This window comes from Montipora capricornis, chromosome 1 (genome assembly GCF_036669925.1).
Source record: "Montipora capricornis isolate CH-2021 chromosome 1, ASM3666992v2, whole genome shotgun sequence".
In the NCBI taxonomy this organism is placed as follows: domain Eukaryota; kingdom Metazoa; phylum Cnidaria; class Anthozoa; order Scleractinia; family Acroporidae; genus Montipora; species Montipora capricornis.
In genome coordinates this window covers 41,662,877-41,685,376 of record NC_090883.1, presented here as the reverse complement: position 1 = coordinate 41,685,376, position 22,500 = coordinate 41,662,877, and the positions used below count along the sequence as shown (strand labels likewise).

The 22,500-nt window shown below is 38.3% G+C and overlaps 2 protein-coding genes across 2 annotated transcripts in view; both read left to right on the top strand.

Moving 5' to 3' along the window:
- The window catches only part of LOC138044377 (uncharacterized), a 33,223-nt gene extending 25,984 nt beyond the window's left edge, over window positions 1-7,239 (top strand). The window contains exons 28-35 of the mRNA XM_068890902.1: window positions 484-550; window positions 779-855; window positions 1,247-1,379; window positions 2,285-2,323; window positions 2,678-2,764; window positions 4,248-4,453; window positions 4,744-5,104; window positions 6,029-7,239. Of these exons, the coding sequence (XP_068747003.1) occupies window positions 484-550; window positions 779-855; window positions 1,247-1,379; window positions 2,285-2,323; window positions 2,678-2,764; window positions 4,248-4,453; window positions 4,744-5,104; window positions 6,029-6,262 (1,204 nt within the window). The 3' untranslated portion in view covers window positions 6,263-7,239. The remainder of the gene's footprint in view (window positions 1-483; window positions 551-778; window positions 856-1,246; window positions 1,380-2,284; window positions 2,324-2,677; window positions 2,765-4,247; window positions 4,454-4,743; window positions 5,105-6,028) is intronic.
- A 12,906-nt stretch (window positions 7,240-20,145) lies between these two features.
- LOC138044322 (homeobox protein MSX-3-like) overlaps window positions 20,146-22,500 on the top strand; it is a 5,952-nt gene continuing 3,597 nt past the window's right edge. Inside the window, exon 1 of the mRNA XM_068890897.1 lies at window positions 20,146-20,455. Coding sequence (XP_068746998.1) covers window positions 20,167-20,455 — 289 coding nt within the window. The 5' untranslated portion in view covers window positions 20,146-20,166. The remainder of the gene's footprint in view (window positions 20,456-22,500) is intronic.

Here is a 22,500-nt window from a genome sequence, read left to right as displayed (position 1 = left end):
TTTTGTTGTTCAAATGCACTTATTACTGAAAAAAAAGGATCCTTTGTCTCAGTAACCAACAAGGCTTCGGTTGGTACATTAATATCAGTCCTCAACAATATTTTAAAATCAAAATAATGATTCAAGGCTGGCTGTACGGCTATGAGGTCTACAAATTACTTGGTAGTTGGATCTCCCAAGATCCGACACGACTACTTTGTTCAGCTGGCCACTGCATGAAAAGATGTCTACAAGACCGATATTTTAGTCATTTAGAAGGAACAATTTCAGCGGTAGGCCGGTCACAAGGGTAATGGGCCGTTTGCATGATGACATATTTTCCGAGTGTAGACTGCTTTGAGGTACTTCTATGGTCAGGCAAATTTAAACAATTGTTTCTTTTTTCGCGGGAGAGAAGAAAAATCAGAATAACAAAGCATTCTGGTCTCGGTAGTAAAATTAAGTGGTTGCTAGCACCAATTTGTACTGTGTTACTATTTGCAGGTGTTGGCTTGATTACGCTACTAAGACAATATGGGCTTATGTCTGTCCTGCTTCTGGATTTATTCTAGTGAGTATAACGATCTCTCACCAACACGTCGGTTATCCAGTCAGTAAGTTGGTCAGTCACCAGGTCATTCGGGCAGACCCTGAGCAGCCACTGAGTCATCATTTAATGAGTCAGTCAGTTAGTTAGTGAGCCGACCAGGAAGTCAGCATGTCAGTTATTCATTCAGAAATCTTCCTTGATTTTTTTATGCATTGAGCTGATTAATTAATCCGTCCACCTTTATTACAGGTCAGCCTCGTTTTGATACTTACTGTTCTTTGTATGAAAGGAAGAGCGTTCGACTCGGCTGATCAAAGGAAAATCTGGTCAGTTTACACTTAATGCCGGATCTTTGTGTTTTGGCACTGTAATTTGGGTAACCTCTTTTGGCTCTTAAACCAATTCATCAGATTTTCACGTATGTAGAAATGATTTTTAAAAATTCCCGTTTCTCAGAGAATTGGAAAACTCTCAGGGCCGTCGATGCTTCTCCACAAGATGTTCTCTTAATAAATTCCCATGTCCTTGTGACTGGCCTCTTGTCAAACGACTGACAAGCTCGTTGCTTTCCTATCATGCGCAGCAGACCGAATGTTTGGTAACATGGGCATCTGTAAACTCCAAATCTGAGGACAATGTGTCACACAACAATTCGTCACCTGCACAAATCGCTAAATGCATGACATATGTTCACGGAGGCTTTTTCCCTCTTTTTAGTCTCACGATGTTGTTCCTTTTTTGCCTGATCGTTGCAATCGCTGGAACTTGGGTGTTAGCAGCAATTTACGTCAAGCATCACGCAGAGACGAGTTTGTGGCAGTACATATTTGCAGGAGCATGCTTGTTACAGGTAATATGATTGGACATATTTAATAACATTGTAACATTCATTGATAATTCATATAGTGCCAGTCAGGTAGCGTGTATACTTTCTCAAATCCCGAGACTATAATTGTTGTTATGTATCTGAATAACACAATGACCTTTCCATAATTAAAATACTTAATGCCGGCTTTACCTTTTCAGATAGTCGTTTCAAAAATGAGATACAATGTTCGCTTCCGAACCCCCCCCCCCGGGGGGGAGGGGGAGGGGGATCGATATATCCCTGGGTGGGGAGGTCCGGCGCGGCCCCTCATACCCTGACCCTGTTTAAGACAAATATCGCTGATTTTCCTACCCTGTTTAAGACAGAAGTCCGATTTTTGATACCCTGTTTAAGACATTTAATGTGCCTGGTATCAATGCCAAAGTCAACGGAAGTCAATATTAATATTAACAAGGGCTTGTAAAAATTTTGCTGTTGTTTGCTGTTTTGCTTCGTCCGAGAAAGGATATCCAGTTTACCCTGATTAAGACAAAAAATGATAAATTCGATACCCTGTTTAAGACAAAAATCCCGAAAAACATACCCTGGCTAGCCGCACGTCCCCATTAAGCCCTTATAAGGGAGTATCCCCCCCCCCCCCACGGGGCTTCCGATGGGCATAGGTGAAAACAGTGATGACGAGCCATAATGCCCCCTCATAACTTTCGTTCACATATATATGTCTTTTGCGTTCTTTTTAACATTGAAAGAAGGAGGGTAATCTCGAAAGACTCTCAAAAACGTGAATTTACAATCCTGTTTGACCTTTTCGTCGACTTCGCCTCCGTGAATCGCAAGGTTCCAGGTAGAGGATCTGTTCCTAACACTGGGCATTTAATCACTGTGCGAGTTAATGCTAACTAAGTACTTTTTTGTCTATTGTGTAGGGAATTTTGCTGCTAGTATACTGTCTTTTGGAACAGGAAGTAAGTGGATTCGAATGCATCTGTTCGCTTGAAAACCCTATTGTTATTGCCAGAAAAAGTTAGTTGAATTTATGTATTGAAGGAAATTATTTTAGTAAGTTAACGCCCGTGATTGGAAGATATGGTGACTCAGGGATGGTCGGAAAAAAGTTGAGAGTTTCTTTGCGGGGCTCGAACTTACCACATTTCGAATTGGCAATCGGAAGGTTGTAGCCGGTTCGTCGCCAGCAAAGGAGAATCTTCATTTCACAATCAAAATAATACAACTTCTCATCTTCCTTATTATTTCTTTTTTTTTTTCACTAATCCTCTACGATCAGTATCATTTTTCTTTTTCCATGGGGTTCTTTTCAGATTAAGAACTTTACGTTCCAATATAAAATCAAGAAAACGCAGCACAAGGAGAAGCGAAATTATTACAGCACCACAGATACTGTCCAGGTATGGCCAACAAAATTTCGATCTAGTATCCAACAAAGGCGAATGCAATAATGGTTTTGCCAAATTTTCTCTTAAACATTATAGTCTGAGCATCATTTGGCGCACTCTTTTTCCTCAAAGTGATGGGTGGTAACCTAAGATTCAATGCGATCTAATAAATTTACGGCTAATTAACAAATTGATGTCAGTTTTTCATGCGTCTGTCCTGTTATTGATCATGAATTGCGTCATAACATTGTCAAAGTAGCTGTGGATCCACGAGGCTCCGCAGAATACTTTGACAATGTTATGACGAAATTCATTGTCAATAACAGGACAGACGCATGAAAAACTGACTGTTTTTTACAGTAACAGAAAGGCAGAGGGGTCAAAATTAAGTCAAAACACGGGAAGAAAGCGAGACAAAAATGCGAGAAACTTCAATCTGACGCAAGCAATATCGCGTCATTACCGCATAAATTATAAATTTATGTGTCTGTCCCGCGGCTTATTGGCAATAAAAATTAGCCAATGAGCGCGCGAGAATGTTTGCAGTCATTTGAGGTGAAGAGGTCACGCACGAATGTGGTGTGCCTAAAAATTAAAAAAAGAATTGTTGCAAGAGTCTATGTAACGAAAGGATTATTTTCTTGCTCTGCGGGAAGCATAAGGTCAGTCCAAAACAACGACAAAATGCAATGTCGAAATATTTCTGTTTTAATAAGCTCTGATTGCGGTAAATTTTTTGGATCAACTTGTTTCAAGTGCATCATCTTGATACTTCATTTCTTTTTTTAACATCATCACCCCGTCCCTTTCTGTCTTTCTTTATCAAAACCAACTGAAAACAATTTTAATTAATGTAGTGACAACGATATGGTACATAAAACATTTGAACTTAATAATAATAATAATAATAATAATAATAATAATAATAATAATAATTCGTTCATTTCTAGTGCGCATCTTAACATGTCTATGATCAGATGCGCATTCTTAAGTTATAAATACGAGAAATAATAGATAAATATCTGTCTAAAAATATGGCAAGGACTACTATTACATTAAAAAATATATACAATATGGTAAAAACTAATTGATAAATAATTAGTGAAAGTATTATTAAAATCTCTGTTCAGTATATGCATGTTTAAAAAGAAAGGTCTTAAGATGACCTCTAAAACTATTTACATAAGTGATTGAGCGAAGCTCACTAGGCAGAGAGTTCCACAATGACGGCGCTGCGACGGCGAATGCCCGATCTCCTAGCGAGGCTTTAGATTTCACTGATGGCATAGCTAGGAGTACAGTATTAGAACCCCTGAGATTATAGCATGATGTCTTGATAAGGACTGTAGATACTGAGGCGCGAGGCCGTGTAACGCCTTAAAACGTGAGGAGAAGTACCAATGGCCTTCTATCGGCAAAGAATCCAATTCTGATCTGCGAGGCTCCTCAACTTGCATATATGTTTGCTTGGATTCTCTTTTGTTTTTACTTTTAGTATTACGGCTCTGGTACTCCTGCAGTTGACGGAAAAACATACACGGTGACAAGGCCTTCTATCAAAGAATCCAACACTGATCTGCGAGGCTCCTCAAAAAGACTGTCCCGCATAGGGTCTACTACTGGTGTCTTCGAAAATGAACCTGAAGATTATCCCTCACCCATTATGGATACACCAGCACCAATGGACAGCGCGCTCAAAAGGTAAAGTGTAATTTCGTAATCTGGGTAAAAAGTAAAGGATGCCAGATCATGTGTTCCTTACTCTTTGCGATCAGTTTTCATCGAAGAGTTTGAGGCGGAGACTTCATAGTCGGAGTCTGTCCTCGTTATCCGATAAGACTGGACACTGAGTCCAGGCCTGTTGAAGACATTCATCCCATTCCAAGCTTTTGTTTGAGTTCTCAAACGAGGCTTGACGCACAAATTGACGCACTTTTCTGTTGTATTCTACTGACTTCACCGGGAGAAATAACGCATAGTTCTTTTCTTAGGCACATCGAAGGACAGCCTATCCCAGATACACCCACGAGTGGGGTGATTCTCTTGCAAACGTTCCCGGCATTCCGCAAGGAAAGTTCGTCTCATTATTCGTCGGTCCCATCCGAATCGCCCAGCGATCGGCGTCCGGACGGAGCCGAAGAACCCGACTTAGCTGCGAACAGCTTTTACGGAGAACGAAGGAGCTCAAGAATGAGCGGGGCCAGGAGTTCGGACATCCTGTCAAGTCACTCTAAGCTGCAACAGATTCCAGAACGAGAACCTCTTATCCACCGCTCTGTTAGGTATTCGCAACCGCAGTTGTCGCCACCAAACAACAGCATTGCAACAAGACAAAGACCATGCGAGTTCAAGGTAATTCCTAGGCTCGAGTCGAGCCTCATTAAAAGAACGTCCAGTTGGCTAAGAGAACATTTGAATGAACGAAGAAAAAAGACTTGCTTAATAGCCGTAGAAAATAAGACACGATACTCTCATTGGAGTAGTGTCAAGAGTTAATGACCGTTCTTAATTCTCCACACTTGATGTTATTTTGCATTTTAGGAGTAGAAGAATCTTAACTGACTCACGGAGGTATTTAAAAGTTGAAGATTGTGATATAGTGTTTAGAAAGAAGCAATTTTAGTACACATGACAGAATAAAGACAGCCAACTGAAATGCAAGCAGCCTGAGCTTTAGGCCAAACCAGCTGGTGGGTTTGAATCCATGTGATGCGTACAGTGAAATTCAGAATCGCAACCACTGCATCGCGTATCGTTAAGACTCCTCAAAACAAACGATTTCCTCTGATATCGTGATCTCGGGTTTAATTTTTTTGAGTTCTTGATAAGACAGTAATAACAATCCAAAGTGGTCGATACTTGACAATTAAAGCAGGAACCAATACCAATTGGAATATTTTTGCATTGTTTTGGACTACATTTCGGCCAAATCATCCTTCTTCAGGTACTTCATTATAATTGACCCGACATGGGAATAACAGAGTGAACATGTGAAAATGTTCTTAATATGTGATCACATTTTGTGAGTCAGTTTCAGCGATCATGGTGTAGCGGCGGTTTTCACTGATTTAGTTTCCTACGTAATTTCGCGATTGCATTGATTTTGCGTCGCTAGAGCTGTGTTGGTGGTGATTGGGTTAATCAGAGATTTCACAAATTGTGACTTCAGACCTGTTTCTCAAATTCGTTCGTTTTGTGTTACGGTACTTAATTGAAAACCTCTGTGTTCTTTGGTGAAGAATCGTGTCCTTATTAACAAGGCTCTTTTATTTTTAGAAGTCAACGCCCTTTGAGGAAGATAGCACTGTGAATTCCAGGGACGCGTTAATGGATTCTTCGCGTCGGAAATCGCGTCGCTCTCGCCGACGACTCGAAGAAGAATTCGGGAAAACCGACCGGGAATCCATCCTACAACGAAAGAGGTCTTTGCGATATTCGTCTGGTTTCTTCAGTGGTGTGACAGTTGAAGAGGTCAGCCAAAAAGTTGAAAAACCTCATGCAAGCCTTTGAAGGGGAAAGGATGACTAGAGTATTTGTAATTCGTGTGAAAGTGTGTTACCATCTGGTGTGGTCCACTTAGAAAAGATGGCCATTGCAAAGAAGCGTCACATGGTCATCATCAGACCCAGGGATAGACCGGCCATAATGAGTACCTCTTCGGTCTCTGCTCAGTTTCAAGTAAGACCGGTGCTTTAAGAAAAATATCAGAAAGACATCAGTTGTGATTAAAGACATGGATGTTAAGATCACGAGTACAAAGATTGTACTCCGTTGTTGCTGAACTGTTTCGTGCATCATGAGAAGGCTATGTGTAATGCGTTTATGAGGCACGAGGGTAGAAAGAATGACGAGTCGTCTTCCGGAAATGCGACACACTCAGGTTGGCCTGCGCTGCTAGGCTACTTTCTCTCCCAAAGCACGAGACGTCAAGTGTTTGTAAAAAGAGAATTAGGAGACCTTAAGCAAGATGACGACGACAGCTACGAGAACGTTGTCTAAAAGTATTATTTCCCGTTATGCACCAGTCATTGTTAAGCCCCAGGGAGGGGGGGCCGGGCATACCCCAGGGGATTTGACATTTTACCACTTTTTCATGTCAAATTCCCTACCCAGGGAGCAACAGGTGGTGTCAAATATCCCTTCCCTGGGGGGAAATTGCAATAACTGAAGATAACAAATAGACAAATTCGCCACCAACATTATGTTATTTCAGTGACCACCTCTACATAAGATCCTCCGCAATGCAGTGATTGCACTTCCAGTCAACATCATCAGCGCATACAGAGTCTGTGAATCCAACGCAAAACTGGTGATGCCATGCTTGGCATTTGTCACACCCAATCCAGTGGACCACTTTTACGTTCAAGGGTGGTTCCTCTTGCAAACATGTCATACAAGTGCTGTCTTCTTCTCCCTGAAAATGGGAAGCAACTGTTACGTAATTGATTCCCCTTCAACTATTTAGAAATAAAATATGTCTTACATTTTGACGTCTGTCTTTCTGTTTTTGCCCTTTATTCTTTTTCCGGGTTTCTGCTGCCTTTTTAGCCCCTTTCTTCCTATTGTCCTGAACCTCCTTCAAGTGCTGAAACCACATTTTCACCTGTGTAAAATAAAATTACTGATACTGATTCCAAAAATGGTAACAATATTTCCAGGTGATTTGATCAATATCATTCCCATCAGACCTACATTAAAATCATAAGTTATCTGGTCATTTACAATACTGTACTTGCTACAGAAACATTATTAACACAGTATTATTTTGTAACTTGCAGAGTACACACCTTGTCAGGGGGTAGAAGGGTCTTTAAGGAGGCTTGGTCGATTTTGTCCTCATCACCTTCACTGAAAATCTTCTTCAACACCTCAGTAGGGGGTGGAACGGACTGAAGCTGCTCAATCTCTCCTTTAAGAAATTTCTCAATCTGGAGACTTGGCAGGAGGTAGTGCCCAGCACATGCAGTTCCAACACAATCCTTGCAATTTGGACTGCCATATGGCCTTAAAATGAAATAAATTGTTTTCTTTTAGAGAAGAAATTCCAACGGAAAAATAAAAATAAACAGAAAACATGTACTAATCAACACTAATAATTATTGCATTTTTGCCAGAACATACCTTTCAATGTCTGGAACTGGCATGGGCAGAAAACTGACTGGAGGTCCCCCAGGGTACCACACAGGAAGTGCATCTGGAGGACCTCTTTGACATTCTGGGTGGATGCAATCCTTTTCGTAACAGCACACCAAGTGGAACACATATTTTGCAGGTAGTCCCTTGACCATGTGTTTGTTTCTAAGATTCCAAATTTCGTTGATGGTACGATATTCATCTGGATGAGTCTTTTTAAGACCCTCCTTCTCTTTTGTACTTCCCTTAATATAAATCTTGAACAAATCTCTTAGCTTTTGATTTTCATCCCCGTCACTCTGCGGACCCTTAAATAAGTGGATCTGTGTGTCCCCGCATGGGCAGCCATCTACCCTGCTGATATAAACATCAATCGCATCATTTAGGTTCTTACACAGTTTCTCATTGTCAACTTTGCCATTTTCCATACATGAACCATTCAGTGTAGAAGGTATATATAAATTTGTGTGACCTTGCGCTAGACAGCCGTTCTGCAGTTCAACACGGTTTCTATTGCTAGATCCTGCATCACGAGTTGTTACCAGCTGAACTATGGTTTCCTTCTGCATATGACGCTTTGTCCAGAAAAACTGGACCTCAACATGGCCTGGTCCCTCATCATTCCCACCATCAACTCGAATACATTCCATTTTCTTCCTTTCATCTGTGCTCTGATTTATGAATATGGACTCAAATGCTTCGGTCTGTTCAAGAAATTCGACATCTGATGCATGTTGGGCAGGATTCTTGCAGTGAACTGGTATTGCTTTTACAATCCCTGCACATTGTTCTGTTGTGGTCTTGGTTTCTGTGAAATTGTAACTTGTTGTTTGTAGAACAGCAGGATATTTTGTTACAAAATCTGTTTTGGTGGCAAGTGGAACATTTCCCTGGACACACAGTGTTGCATGCTTATTGTGTGTGCCATGGGTGTCCAAGCGGAAACCTGCCTGGTCATCTCTATTCAAAATTATCTTATCCGTTCCATCAGCATATTGGATGTAATCCAGCCCACGGTATAGTGCTGAGGACCAGTGCTGGTCAGGATTATATCTGATAGTAAAGCCTTTACGTGTACGTCTGCAGGTGACCCGTGCCACTCCCTTGTAATTTTGGGACGATTTCCTTCGTTTGTTTCGTGCCACACAAAGTTGCACCACTGTGCCATAGCTGAATGTGCTCTTGTAGGTTTTCTCTAGATGTTCTTTTATCCTTGAATAAGTCACTTTATTTCCAAGGCGCCTGTTTCCATCGAAGGTCAAGACCCCAGTCCTGCGCCATGCATCTGCCCCCACACCATTTTGCTTTACAAACTCTTCTACAGTCCGACCTATATCAGGATAATTTCTGAGAACTCTGCCTAGTTTTCTACTTCGTTTTCGTTTTAAGAGCCTCCTTTCAGTCATTTGTCTAACAAATTCTCTTCTTGATTTTCGGCGAACAGCCTTCACACGCTTCTCTAAGGCTGCTTTTGCAGCTGGCTGCATTATATCAGTAACAGCAGATAATGATTGAGCCTCTTGAATGCCTTCTTCTTCTGACTCACTTACAATCATATCGTCATCATTCAAATTATTCAATCTTTGATCTGTAAGATAGGCCTGTCTGCTTTGTTCTATTAGTTTCTCTACATGAAGGGATAGGTTCAAATATGGAAGTTGTCCACTAAAGTCTAAAAGAACCTGATCCAGTAAATGTTCTCCTTGATGCTGTGATAGCTTCTGTTTCAGCACCTCTGCGAAACAAAACCAGTTGAGCTGGCATTCTTGAAGTAGGTCCATTAGCTGGTGTGTATTTAAATACGTTTGTCCAGTTTCAGTCACCTGTTTGCAGAGATTTGGATCTTCTGGTAGGCTGAACTCGTGCGTGGAACAGGCGTCCCCAGCTTGGTTAGTCTTACTCACATTACAGGCTTCTCTAGCAGTTTCCTCACAAACATTATCCTCAGAGTCAGAACAACTTTCTTCTGATTCGCTAGCATCATCATCACTGTCACTTTCAACTGAAATACCAAATGACCGTAAAATGGCATTCTCCTTTATTTGGGCTACAAATTCTATGCTTTCTCTGATCTCTTTTGCCTTTTCCATTGCTGATTCCACACGCTCCTGACGAGCCGTAAGATCTTGAAAACCGTAAAGGTTTCTCAGTTTTGTGGAAGAGAGACCTGATGCTTTTGAAATTGCAAATGTTAGTCGTTCCCGCTCTGCTTCTGACTCTGACAACTGGAATAGGTTTTTAATAGTTTCCTTTGAAAGACCTGCTGGTGCATTGTTACAGGGCTTGGCATGCAAGAGCTTCAGAAGCCCTCTTGCTGTTGCTAAATTTGAGTTCTTGTCGACTAGATACACAAGTTGTCCACCACATTCCTTATCTGCTATCTTAATAGCAGCCAATGGGATCTGCAGAAGTTTTCTCTTTGCGTGAGTACTTTTGTATGTATCCCCTGGATTAGAAATCGAAAATGCTCTATTAAGCCTCAAATATCCTTCTTTCTTGATTTCATTTCCAATTTCAATAAGAGATGCGCATTCAAGGCATGGCTGATGATGTTCTGTTGAGCAGATATGGTATTTGACTTCTAAATATTCCTTTAGGTTGAGCCCCTCAAAGACAGACACATCCAAGTCCTCATCTACTTTTTTGTACTTTGACAATGATTTGTTCGCCTTGAATGTTCTAATTTTCTCTTCCAGCCCTTTATCCTCACAAGGTTGAGCAACAAAGGGCTGCCCAGTCATAAAAAATTATCAATTGTGTCTTCTTTTTCTGCACATTCAGCCCTTTCAACATTATCACTCTCTTTCGCACTGGTTTCTACAGAGTCAGAAGGAGGCGGGCTATTTGCTGTACACCTCTCTTTGGAACTAGATGTGTTGGGAAGGGACTGGGCAGGCTGGGTCTGGGTTTCTTGCTTCTTGAGACGATTAAACAAGTTTGGGAGTGTTGTACTAGAACTTGTTTTTTTAGAATCTTTTGCAACAACACTTATCACTTCAACACTTTCATCAACTATCACTTTATCATTTTTTCCTTTGCTTTTTTTCTCCTTGGACTTTGATTTCTCATACCAAAGGGATTGGGATTGCTTCCGTTGTAATATCTTGAGTTCTTGTTTAAGTTCAAATGTCTCTTTACGCAGCTTAGATATTTCTCCAGTTAATTTATCACACAATTCCCAATTCTTACTATTCTTGGCCTTTCCAACCCGCTGCTCTTTGAAACGAATTTGTTCCTCTTTTGCTGAAATATCTTCATGAAGTAATTTACTGTAATCTGTGCGTTCATCTTTACTAGTCTTAACCCTTTTTTTCATTGGTTCATCACAATCATCATCTCTAGCCCTTGATTTCCCTTTTGCAAACTCATACCCATCATCTTTCACTTTCTTTCTGGAAAGCTCAAACAGCTTACCCCTGTCCAGTAATAGGGAATGATCCTGTTGGCAAAGCTCTAAAGCAGCTTTGTTTACTGCTTGTTGATAGTTGGACAAAGGTTTTCCTTTTGCACCAGTAAATATTTTTGACTTTTCTTCCACTTGTTTATCTGATGGTGACTGTTGTGGCTCCTGGGTAGAGAGAAAAATAATATAACTCTCTTGAGTATTGTGACAACCTCCCACCATGTATTCCACTCTGCTAGCCAAGCTAAATGCTTTAGTTGGAATAATTTACATGCACATTTACCTTTATGACAGGCCCTGCTTTCAGATTCCCATCCTTTATAATTATACTCCTCTGAGTTGAACCTTTTATGAAAGAAAAAAGTCTTTTAAAATTCCAATTGCAATATTGACAATATTATTTTAAAAGTCCAATTCATAAAAGGCAAGTGGCATTATCTGCAAAAAATTCTTTTAAAGAATCTACTATGGTTTGACACCAAATGGATCATGAAGAGATCATGAGTAAAGATTCAACATTGTTTAGATAAGAATTTTTATGTCAATAAAAATGTATAGCAGATAGGTACATTACCAGGTTCAGTTGATAGTTGTGGGTCTGAGCTACATGTACTAGTTCTGTTGGAATAAACTGTCATTGAAGTTGATACCACAGTAGATACTGTGGTTGTTGCTGTTCCGTGTGCTGGTACCCAGGTTTCGTCACCAACAGCACAGATAAGTATACTTCCTGCTTCTATTTCAGAAAATGAATCCACATCGATTTCGGTTCCATCCGCCTCAGTGTATATTGTGACTTCATCACTATCAATTCCAAGTTTCCTTTTAGCTGTAATTCCGTATAATATCAAAATATTAGGTACTGTACATGGTTACAAATTGTTTTACTCTTTAGAAAATGCTTACAAATATTTCGAAGGCTACTACAAAGTGTTTTCCTCGTAAACAAGAAGTAAAAATATTGTTCAAATGTGAAAAAAAATATCTTCTGTTTTCCCGCCAAAAACCCTTCGAGATGCACAAATACTCTGGGCAAAATTAAAAGGAGCTAAACCGCTAAAACTTTCATTTAAAACTGTGCCAATCTGCTTAAACTTTAATTTAAAACTGTACTTATCTGTTTGAACTATCATTTTAATAAAACTGTACCAATCTGCTTGAAAAATTTATAGTGTGCCATTTTTTATTGACACTACCAGTGATCAATCATATCAAAATCTTACCTCCAGTCACAAATTCTTCGAAGTGAGTTGCCACCACTGATTTTCTCTTCACTCTTTTCACGTCCCAAGCTTTGAATAGCGGCATTTTAAAACCAAATAAAGCCAACAGTACACGATCCGCGAGAAGTCAAGTTGATTCGCGACGAGTCAGATGGCAAAGGCCGAACACAGCGACCTCAAGTAGTGATGGGTAATATTTTCAAAATGGCGGACTAGATTCCAGGCTCTTGTGAGATTTTGTCAAACTCCCCCACCCACGGGACGTTGTGTTATGTCAAATGTTTTATTATTCCCCACCCACGGGAAAGGGATAAATGACAAATCCCCGAGGTATGCCCGGCCCCCCTCCCCTGGGGCTTAACATTGACTGGTGCATTACTGTAATAAGTTTGCGATTACTCCATGTCGCTCAACTTGGCAAGTTTGAATACACATCCCAAGAATAATAATTGATAAGAACGGTGTGGATATTTGGAGAGAAAATTGAAATTCATCGTCAGTTGCTTCTACATGACCTCAGATTTGATCATTTCATGTCGTTGTCAAGCGTTGTCAAGACGAGAACGGCAAAACATGTATTTTAAAAATGCGTGCAGGGCGTGCGGAACTGTTATTTTTGCTATTTAAACCTATACTTTTGTGGCGTTCTCGTAAAAGTCGTGGTCATCCTTGGTTGAGGTCCTTATAGACCCTATGCAAAAATGGCTGCCTTTAAATTATTCTTTCGTTCATATTCAAAATAGCCCAACTAACCTCGTTTTTGACTGAGACAAAAATTCTAAAGAATTTTTTATTCCGAACGAGGTTAGTTGGGCTATTTTGAATATGAACAAAAGAATAATTTAAAGGCAGCCATTTTTGCATAGGGTCTATTAGCGTATTTAAAACAATGTCACAGTGAGTAGACCCATAGGTAGCGCCGAAATTAAGCGGAATGAGATTCTTAAGACAGCCTCCAAACACTGTTCTAAAAATAATTTGTGTAGAAAAATCAAACTGGTTAATATTTAGTAAAGTGCGGCTGAAACATGACTAGCTGTCATATTTTAACAATTCGGAATCTAAAAATTGTAAATAAATTGCACATTTTTAGCGGCGGAAACTTGAAAGTTAGGAGGTTCTTTGTTGCTGTTTGTTTTTTTTCCGTGAAGCCAAGTTGACTTTCAAAATAAACACGTGCATTGGTGTGCTTCTCTGTACACAATGTTCTATAAAATGTTTTTTGTGACGACGAAAGTTATGGCAAAAACATCGAGCACGCGATGAAACATCAAGTTTTAAGAAGAATAAAGTTGTTTTTTTCTTTAGGCAAGGCGGGTTCTAAGTTTGCTGGCGCGGAAGCGCTTAAAGGCCGAGAACGAATGTAAGTGTATGTACACTTGCAAATTGACAAAAGACTCTACGTAGACTATCTGCTCCTGTCCTGCAGAATGCCATGAGAACCAAAAGCCTCTGGTACGAGTTCTGTCCGCGGCGATGCTCGACGAGAGGATGATAATGGGCTGTGGGCAAATAAGCTTCTTCTTTAGCTTGGGCTTAATCAACCCTACCGTTCTCTAAGGGCAAATAAACTTTCCCATGATTTGGTTTATGTATATTGATCATAAAAAGTAATAGAGGGCTTATGGAGAACTTTATAAGTAGTCAACGGTGTATATTTATATTTGTCTTCCTTCGCTGCTCTCTTGGACTCCTTTTTTTATGAATTCATTTCTTGATAGTGTAGCCACATTGTACATGTGGTGAACGAATGGGACTACCGAGTGGCGGTAAGAGGTTGCGTTTTGAATGAAGTTTTCGTGGGAGTCGCCGTCGCAGCTGGCTGCTCTCTCTTTGTCTCGAGATTCTAAAAAAAGAGACAATACCTTATTGGAGGTTAAAGTTCCCAAAGTGTAAATCTGAAGCGGGACATTTTGTCTATCATACCATGCATTCGTCGAAGGCAACATAAATGTGGATTTCAGACAACTTTCTTCGATTTGATGTAGGCCTTATGTGATCTTTAATAAGCTAAAAAGTTGCTATGCTTGTTGAAAGTTTTTGTAGATTCTTCAAAATAGAACCACGAGCGAACATCGTCTATCTCCCGGATCAGCTCTTAATCAGTGAAAACTTGATAGAGCGAAATTTCTCCTAAAGAAGATTTCAATGTCAAACGTTTCCAAGCGCGCAGTTCTAGCACTGGGCCTTGGAAAAGCATCTGACTAAAAATTAGCTTTTATTGGGCAACAACTTTTAAATTGTATAAAACTAGAAGAAGGGTTGAATTTTCTTTGTTAAATGTAACCAGTCTCTGAAAGCGAAGCTTGGAGCCGCCGATCATAGTGAACTCTCCGTTAGCATTCATCAAATCACTTGTCCACAAAAAAGTAAAACATTGGTGTCATTAAACCGAATTATTCTTAACTTGAAAAAATACCATATTACATCATTGTCAAGCAATTGCAATGGTCATATCGATCCCTTATTCATGGAACCAAGATTTGCCCTTCGGCGTAAAACATAGCGTGCTTCCATTGCGGACTGATAAGCGTAAATTTCCGTTACTGTTGAGGTCAAAAGCTGCAATGAAGCCGCAGGTAGCATGGACGGCACAGTATAATAAAACCAATAGAGAAAAGGAAAATAAATGGGTTATATTTGCGAAACGGTGAAACTGTGGACGGTTCAAATCCACGAAAAGTATGCGTTACAGATCAGACCAATTAATATGATCTTTGCATGTCTTCTACAATGTAAACCCTCATCCTGTTTTTGAACTCTCAGCCCGAAATGACGTAGGTCAACTGGCATAAAAGCCTTGAACTGAAAGCCAATCTTTAGCATCAATGATAAATGAAAGAGGCGCCGGAATTTCTGGAATATCGTTTTATAAACGAAATGTTATCGAAAATCATGATCGCTTACTAAAGCCGATTTACCAACCGAAAGAAAAACAAAATGTGGAAACTTCAATTCAGAGGAAACGTGCATGCGTCGATTTTTTTATCCACTTTGGGTTCAGACGGAAACAGAGTTTTTCTTTGGCAGTGGCATAGCATTAAATCTTCTTTATATGTATACGCTAACATTGGCCTTATAACTCATAATTCCGAAACTTGAAAACCAGGGATAAGCCAACGTCAGTTCTGAACAAAGAAAGCGGTTGTTTTTCTACGAGAAAAAAAGAAAGATAATAAACTATCATACATTTATGTAGTCAATTTTCTTGAATATTTTAATTTTCTCTATAAAAGTGTCTCAAGTTTGGAACTGAAATACAGACCTCACGCTTAAAATGTTTATTAAAATAACAATTTTATGGTCCGCACCATTAAGCCTCACTAAATGATAATCAATAGCTTCGTCACAGACAATTATCTTAATAACTCAAACTTTCTTTGTTTAAATTTAGAGCAGATGTAACCGCGTTTCTTTTTACAAAATAAACAACACTAAATCCCTTTGAGGAGCACTTGAGCAAAGCTCTCTGTTGTTTTATGAAATATCAAACCTCACTGACTTATTCCGTGTAATATTTGCCGTAATATCCTTCTGGTCGTTTAAATTCACTAAATCGATACTGTTTTCCTTGTGCCAATTGTTCAACTCTGTTTAAAACAATTCATCCTTTTTAAAACGTCTTTTTAACTAGCCCAGTCACGATTTGTTCTTCCAAAACAATCCGTTCATTTGAACGATTTTTCTGAATTGGCTATTGTCGAGACGAGGGTTCACTGAATTTTTCTTAATGGGTCAAGACTCGCAGGTGCATCGAAATAATGAATCTCACCAAACCTCGAGTACTTTCTAATCATTTGCGCTAAAAGATAAATATTTAGCACTAATCTAAGAAGCTTCAGACTCGCTGTGATGCCGGACTGAATGCTGAATGAAACAACATGCAAGCTAGAAGTGATTACTCAAACCTGGCGCTTCAGCCTGGGAAGTGCTTTCACAATGGACTTAACGCGGCGTTTCTTTGAATCGATTCCCCCATGAAAACTTTGAAATCTGTTGTTTCACGATGAAATCGTATTTCCCTATTTTATCTTCACAGCTTGATTGATAAAGGACTTTTAATCCGGCATCTTTTAACTTTAATCAAACAGAGATTTGTGTTCTTTATGTGAATTGTCATATGTTTCACATGAGGATTAATATTCGGGTTACGGTGGTTACATGTATCAAAAATTTCAAATCTAAAGAAATACTTCATAAAAGCAAACTTCAAGACGGCTCTAATATCAGCTAACGAAGCCACAAAACATCCCTGGGTATTCGCCGATAAAGCAAAGTCCTTCATTCTGCACGTACGTTCGCAGCAAGCTTTTAAGACACGCTTCTGAAAAACCCGTAGGCGGCTTTTATGTTTCCTTCGCACAAATTGATACGAGAATGACTTAAATTAAAGTCTCTGCTGTTTGTTTTTTTCATTTAAATAAATCAACTGAAATTTCATGCTTTATAAAGGTGGGAGATAAGAATTACAAAAATCTTTCTTTGTGAAGTGGTGATTTAAAAGACAGGAAAAGATTGAAAATGTTTGAGAAAAGTTACAAACAGGGAACCCAGCGGCCAAGTTACATCAATTTAATCTTTAATATCCTCTACATCATTCTTCTCGTTACCATTAAAGTTCAATTCATCTTCATTTGTCACAAGGATCTCCACAAAAAATGTTACTCCACTTTTTCTGCCGCCAACTTCGACTTTTGATAAATCATGGATGATGTATTCAGGTCTAAAACCAAAAATCTTTTTCTCTCCATCTTCAAACAAAAGTATACCTAGTTTCAATTGAATTTCGATGATTTATTCGAACTGCAAATTCAGCTTTACAGGTGATGTGTGATCTGACTCATTGAAAGCCGGTTTTTTGCATATAGGGCTGCTCAAACTAGCAAAGCTGAAAGTACCCCGCAGAGTTCTAAGACTAAAATCCTTTTAATGGAACTTTGACATTTTACTCTCGTTTATCAACTTTTTATCCTTTAAAAAGTATCCTAAGAGGGTTGCGAGTCAACACGTTCGTTGGCAACCAATTTCCAAACGCCCAGTTCAAGTTAAACCTTTAGAAATGGTGCGCAGTTGTTTTAATAAAATGCGGAGTAGTCCGCGCATCTCTGAGCAGCCATTTAATTTTCTCATTTCGATTTATGGTCAAGATCAAATTAAATATGTATCGAAAATCATTCAAGTTGTTGTTTTGTTATGCATGCCGTCTATGCTGGCAAACAAATATTGAACTTGTCCTTTTTATAAGTATCTAATGATGTAAAAAAAAAAGATCAAATCGAACGATCAATCATGATCACTGATTTGCGAATCAGTTCAAGGTTAGAAATAGAATATTCTATCGCGGGAAATTTTATACATGGTTTACCTTAAGGTGAAAAATACACAAAATCTATTCTCATATGGCAATGGGTTTTCTCATTGTACTGACATTATTTAGGATTTTGAGATTGCGCACTGAATTGAGACTCGGCTGGTAGAAGCAAGAAAGCGCTTAAATGGCCGCTTGAAAGCTCAAGAAGAAGGACGATTTAGAATACAACTGTTTGAAATAAGACGAAAACACTGCATACATACATTCTCCGTACAGATAAGAGAAGATGAAATATTTTAATTTTCAGTTAAGGGAATTCTCAAAGTTATGTCGCAAATACGACAGTTATTTCTTCGAAACAGAGCTTAACATGAACGGCGTGTGGTCATGTTGCCCTCATCCTCCACCAGCTCTCTATTGTAAACTGAACACAAGGGATCTTATCTGCCTCTTTCCGCTTTATTTGAATATCAAATATCTTTAAGTTCTCGTCATCACAATAGTTTTCTGTCTTGTTTGGATTCAATAGGACGCATGGAAAAAATTATATAATTTGAAAACTCGTGTAAATGGTATTTGCTCTTTTCTTCTCCTTTTAAGGGAACTGTAACACAATTGTAGTATTTTTTTAAAAAATTTAAACAGCTTTCACTTACAAAGTCAAACTCTAACATCATACCTCTTGCAAATAATTAAATTTACCAAAATTGTGAAAGTGTTAAGCCTTTGTTGATAAATCTTGATACCAACCCCTGAAATTTGTTTTTGCATCGATATATCAACGCTGCGAGTTTTCACTTAAGAGAATACTGACATTAAAATGTTTTGCTTTTTTTATTTGTCAGAATTGAGTAGTAAGTTAGTCGTTTGGGCACTTAATGATTATTGGTAATTCATGGAACTATAATGCTGTATAAAATGTCTGCGAAATTATAAAAAGAAATGAAATTTCCGTTTGGATAATTTTGCGTCAATAAATAACCAAGAGGCTTCCGATGACAAATTGGTAAATTTTTTCCACCCCATGGGTCATTGTAAACATTCTGTTAAGGGAGTTGTTTGAGATCGTTTTCTTTTTCTTAAAGAACATGAAATCTTGTTTCGTTGTGTCAAAAATAATTTCCGTGAAAAACCCCTCGTCGAGGAGAGCAGTGCTTCTCGATAAAAGAAATTAAATGAAATAATTAAAGAACGATTATTAAAAAGTTAGACCGTCATCATTATTACAAAACTGAAGATAAAATACTCTTTTCAAAATTTATTGATTGTAGGATATCCATTAGTTTAATGAAATTTCTTAAATATGATCAGTTCCACTTGACATTTTAAACGTATACGCTTAATTATGTTGTTGGGTAATGTCTCAGTTTTGGTGAACGCAAATACGTCGAAGTAAAATTGCTCTGTATGAAGCAATTTTCAAATGAACCGCACATAGAGTAACAAATACTTTGAGGCAAAAGAAAGATCGACTCTCTGAAAATACTGTTGATTTCATCATGCAACGAGGCGTCGATTGTTTATTTTGGAAAATTTTGTTAAGTCAGTAAACGCGGATGAAGTATATGTGTGTATGCGTTAAATAGAGCTCATTTCTCCTTTTTAAATAGTCATAGGTAATTGTTATGAAGTGTATATTTACAATAAAATGAGGCGAAAATTGCAGTAATAGCTAACAAACGGCAATTAAGTTGAACCGCAGCTGGGACATCTGCGGTCGCATAACCAATCAAATAGCGTAACAGAATTCACCTGGGAAATTCCACCAATCAGAACGCAGGGATTGGGATCGCAAAGGTATTCATGTTTTTCAATTCTTCTTCTTCTCTTTTTACATGAAAAGTGCAATTTCCATCAAGTGATACGCAAACAATTGTTTCTGTTAGAGCAACTTCCTTTCCATGCTTATAAAAGTGTAAATTTCACAAATTTAATAAAACCTCTTAAATTCAACAGCGCTTTAAAAACGAAAGTAAAAAAAATCATCTTTCACAACAATTATCCATTTCACATTTCCTACTTGTATATTTTCCGGAGGAAAAGATAGTTATACGCAATATATCATTGATTTCACGCCTGGAACTGAACAATTACATAATGAATGACTTGCAAAGTATCAAACCGAATAATAATGACCTTTGTTAATAAATGAACTCTTGGATTAATAAGTGATATTTATTATCTTTACGACGTGAGCCATAAATAATAGCGCCAAATGATCCCATCACGTCGATAAAAGGTCCCTTTGAATTTCCTTCCCATATAAAACGTGTATTCTTAATTTGAGCAAACACTTTTTTTCAAATTAGCAAAGGAAGCACAACTGAGGGCGTAAGATTCTACCATGCAAAACTCGTCATCGTTTAGCGTCGACTCCCTCATGGGAAAGAAATCACTCGAGTCCAAAATGCCGGAGATAGAGAACGAGAGTGAGAGAAAATCCGCATTTTCTGTGGCACCGCCTTTACCCAAACGTGAGCCGATTGCTCCGCCAAATGTGTGTAATTGCCAACCGTGTCAACAAACCACCGGCTTCACAGCAATAAGCCAGTCTGTAGCTGAGCCGCGTTTCATGTCTTTGCAGTCCATGCCAGGAACGGTTACTATACCTGCTCCAGTGTATCTACCAAAATGTAAGTAATATTCTCTGACAAAGAGTTCCTCCCTGACTATCTTTTTAGTAGCTTGTTTCGGTCCCATAAGCAATAGAATTGAACTTTCTCAGCTGATCTAAGCCTTGCGAGGCTTAGGTTAAAGACAATATTTCTTCTCTAGCTGAACAAGAATAGCTATGACGATTAAAGCATAAGCTAAGGTTGATTGTTGGGGAAAACTTCAAAAACAGATTCAGTTGTACTCTTAAGTTGTTTAAAATAACTGATTGCAGGCAAAGCGATTCATGTGGATAAATTCACTGAGTACCGTTTTATATTTTTAACCTGATTTCGGCTAAATCAAATGTATATGTATAGATTAATAAGAAAGGTGCTTTCTTTTGATCAAAGCAACTCTTACATACACAATTTATCGAGACCATTTTTACTGATCATTTTACTGATCTCAAATGTTCAAGATAGTGTCCATTAATAGTTGACCGTGATGAACTAACGTTTCAAGTCCTCATCCGCGAGAATGGGTACAGTATAATGAACAAGTTGTTAATAAACGGTTATTTACAACAGAAATTGCCGAGGAAAATTCCCAAACAATCGAGAAAAAACATTTTATTTTGCAAATTTTCTATTTCAATGCGTCGCTTTTTTTATTTTGTAAAAAATCACGAATTTAACAACAAAATTTAAAAGTTTGCAACGACTGAAAGCAGATATTAAACAGTTTTCTGCGCATTATTCGTGAAATTAGCAGCCCTTAGTTTGCAGTTTTACCATTGATCTGTAAATTGAGTCATTAAGTTCTGCGTTGACAATTATGTTCCTAGAATCTTAGAGAAAACAAAAAAATGATACTTCAAATTTGTACAGGTAATTCACGGAAAATTTCTCCAAGATATGCTTCCATAATGTCCGATTACCAAATAACTGAATCTTCATTTCCTTTTGGTAAAAAGAAGTGTTTTTCGGTTTAAGAGGGAGATTTACAGTAAGGGCGTGGCGTCTTTCTGATGCCGTACAGCTTTACACAACACAAGAGTTTGCTCATTTGGTGTTCCTTAGGCAAAAAACTTTATTATAAAGGTAAATTTGCTCAAATTTGTTAACATTTGAAGATTTAACAGTCCTGTCTTTTTTATCACATGATCTACGCCTTCGTGAAGTGTTTGCGGTATACAAACATTAACTGTTTGTCATTTTCCCGGAAATCGATTCAATCGTTTTCAAGGCTTTAGAATAAAACTATTGCTATTAATAGTTAAGTTTCTCCCTACTTTTAAAAGCATGCTGTTATCCAGAAAATGATGGTTAAGTGGTCCGGCAGTGATGACATATGGAAATCTTGTTACCTCATAATTTGGAATCTTGAGCATTGGTTCAAAATTTCTTGGGTGATGAAACGTTTTCGTTGGCACTGAATTATTGGCAATTGAACGAAAAAATAATTAACTTTTGTTGGATCACCTTTCAACTTTAGTGCGAAACATCGTATCATTTCCTTTTCTTATAAAAGACAAACTCAGAAATTCCGCTATTTTTTTTTAGCAAATAAAGTAATAATGGTTTATTCTGAGGTTATTTTTCTAATGTGAAAGTTGATGGTTCATTTTTAATTGCAGCGATTTGAGAGGGCAAATAGGGCATTTTCGATTTCTACCTTTTTGGCGTCTTGCAATTATTTGTACACCATGGGAAGAGTTTGGAGGATGGCAGATGCCTTTAAAGGCGCTTTGTTTTTAATTCCAAGGTCGAAAAGAGATAGTTTTGTTTGTGATTCTTTTGATTCCTTTTTTTTGGAATGTTTTCTTTAAGACCACTGGCAAGCATGCTCGTAAACAAAAGCAAACATACAACTGATCTCACCGCTGTAATTAAGTGAGACTCTTTTGTTGTTTGTTGAGGTTTTAAAAGAAAGGAATCTTGAGAAAAAATTTAATGGGAAGTCCATTAGAAGAAAAAATAATTTGGAAATTTCAGCAAAATGTCTCGGAAAAATACTCTGACTTTTTGCAACATGCCTTAGTAACCTTTTCCTGAATTACTTTGACTTGATTATTTCAGTTGTA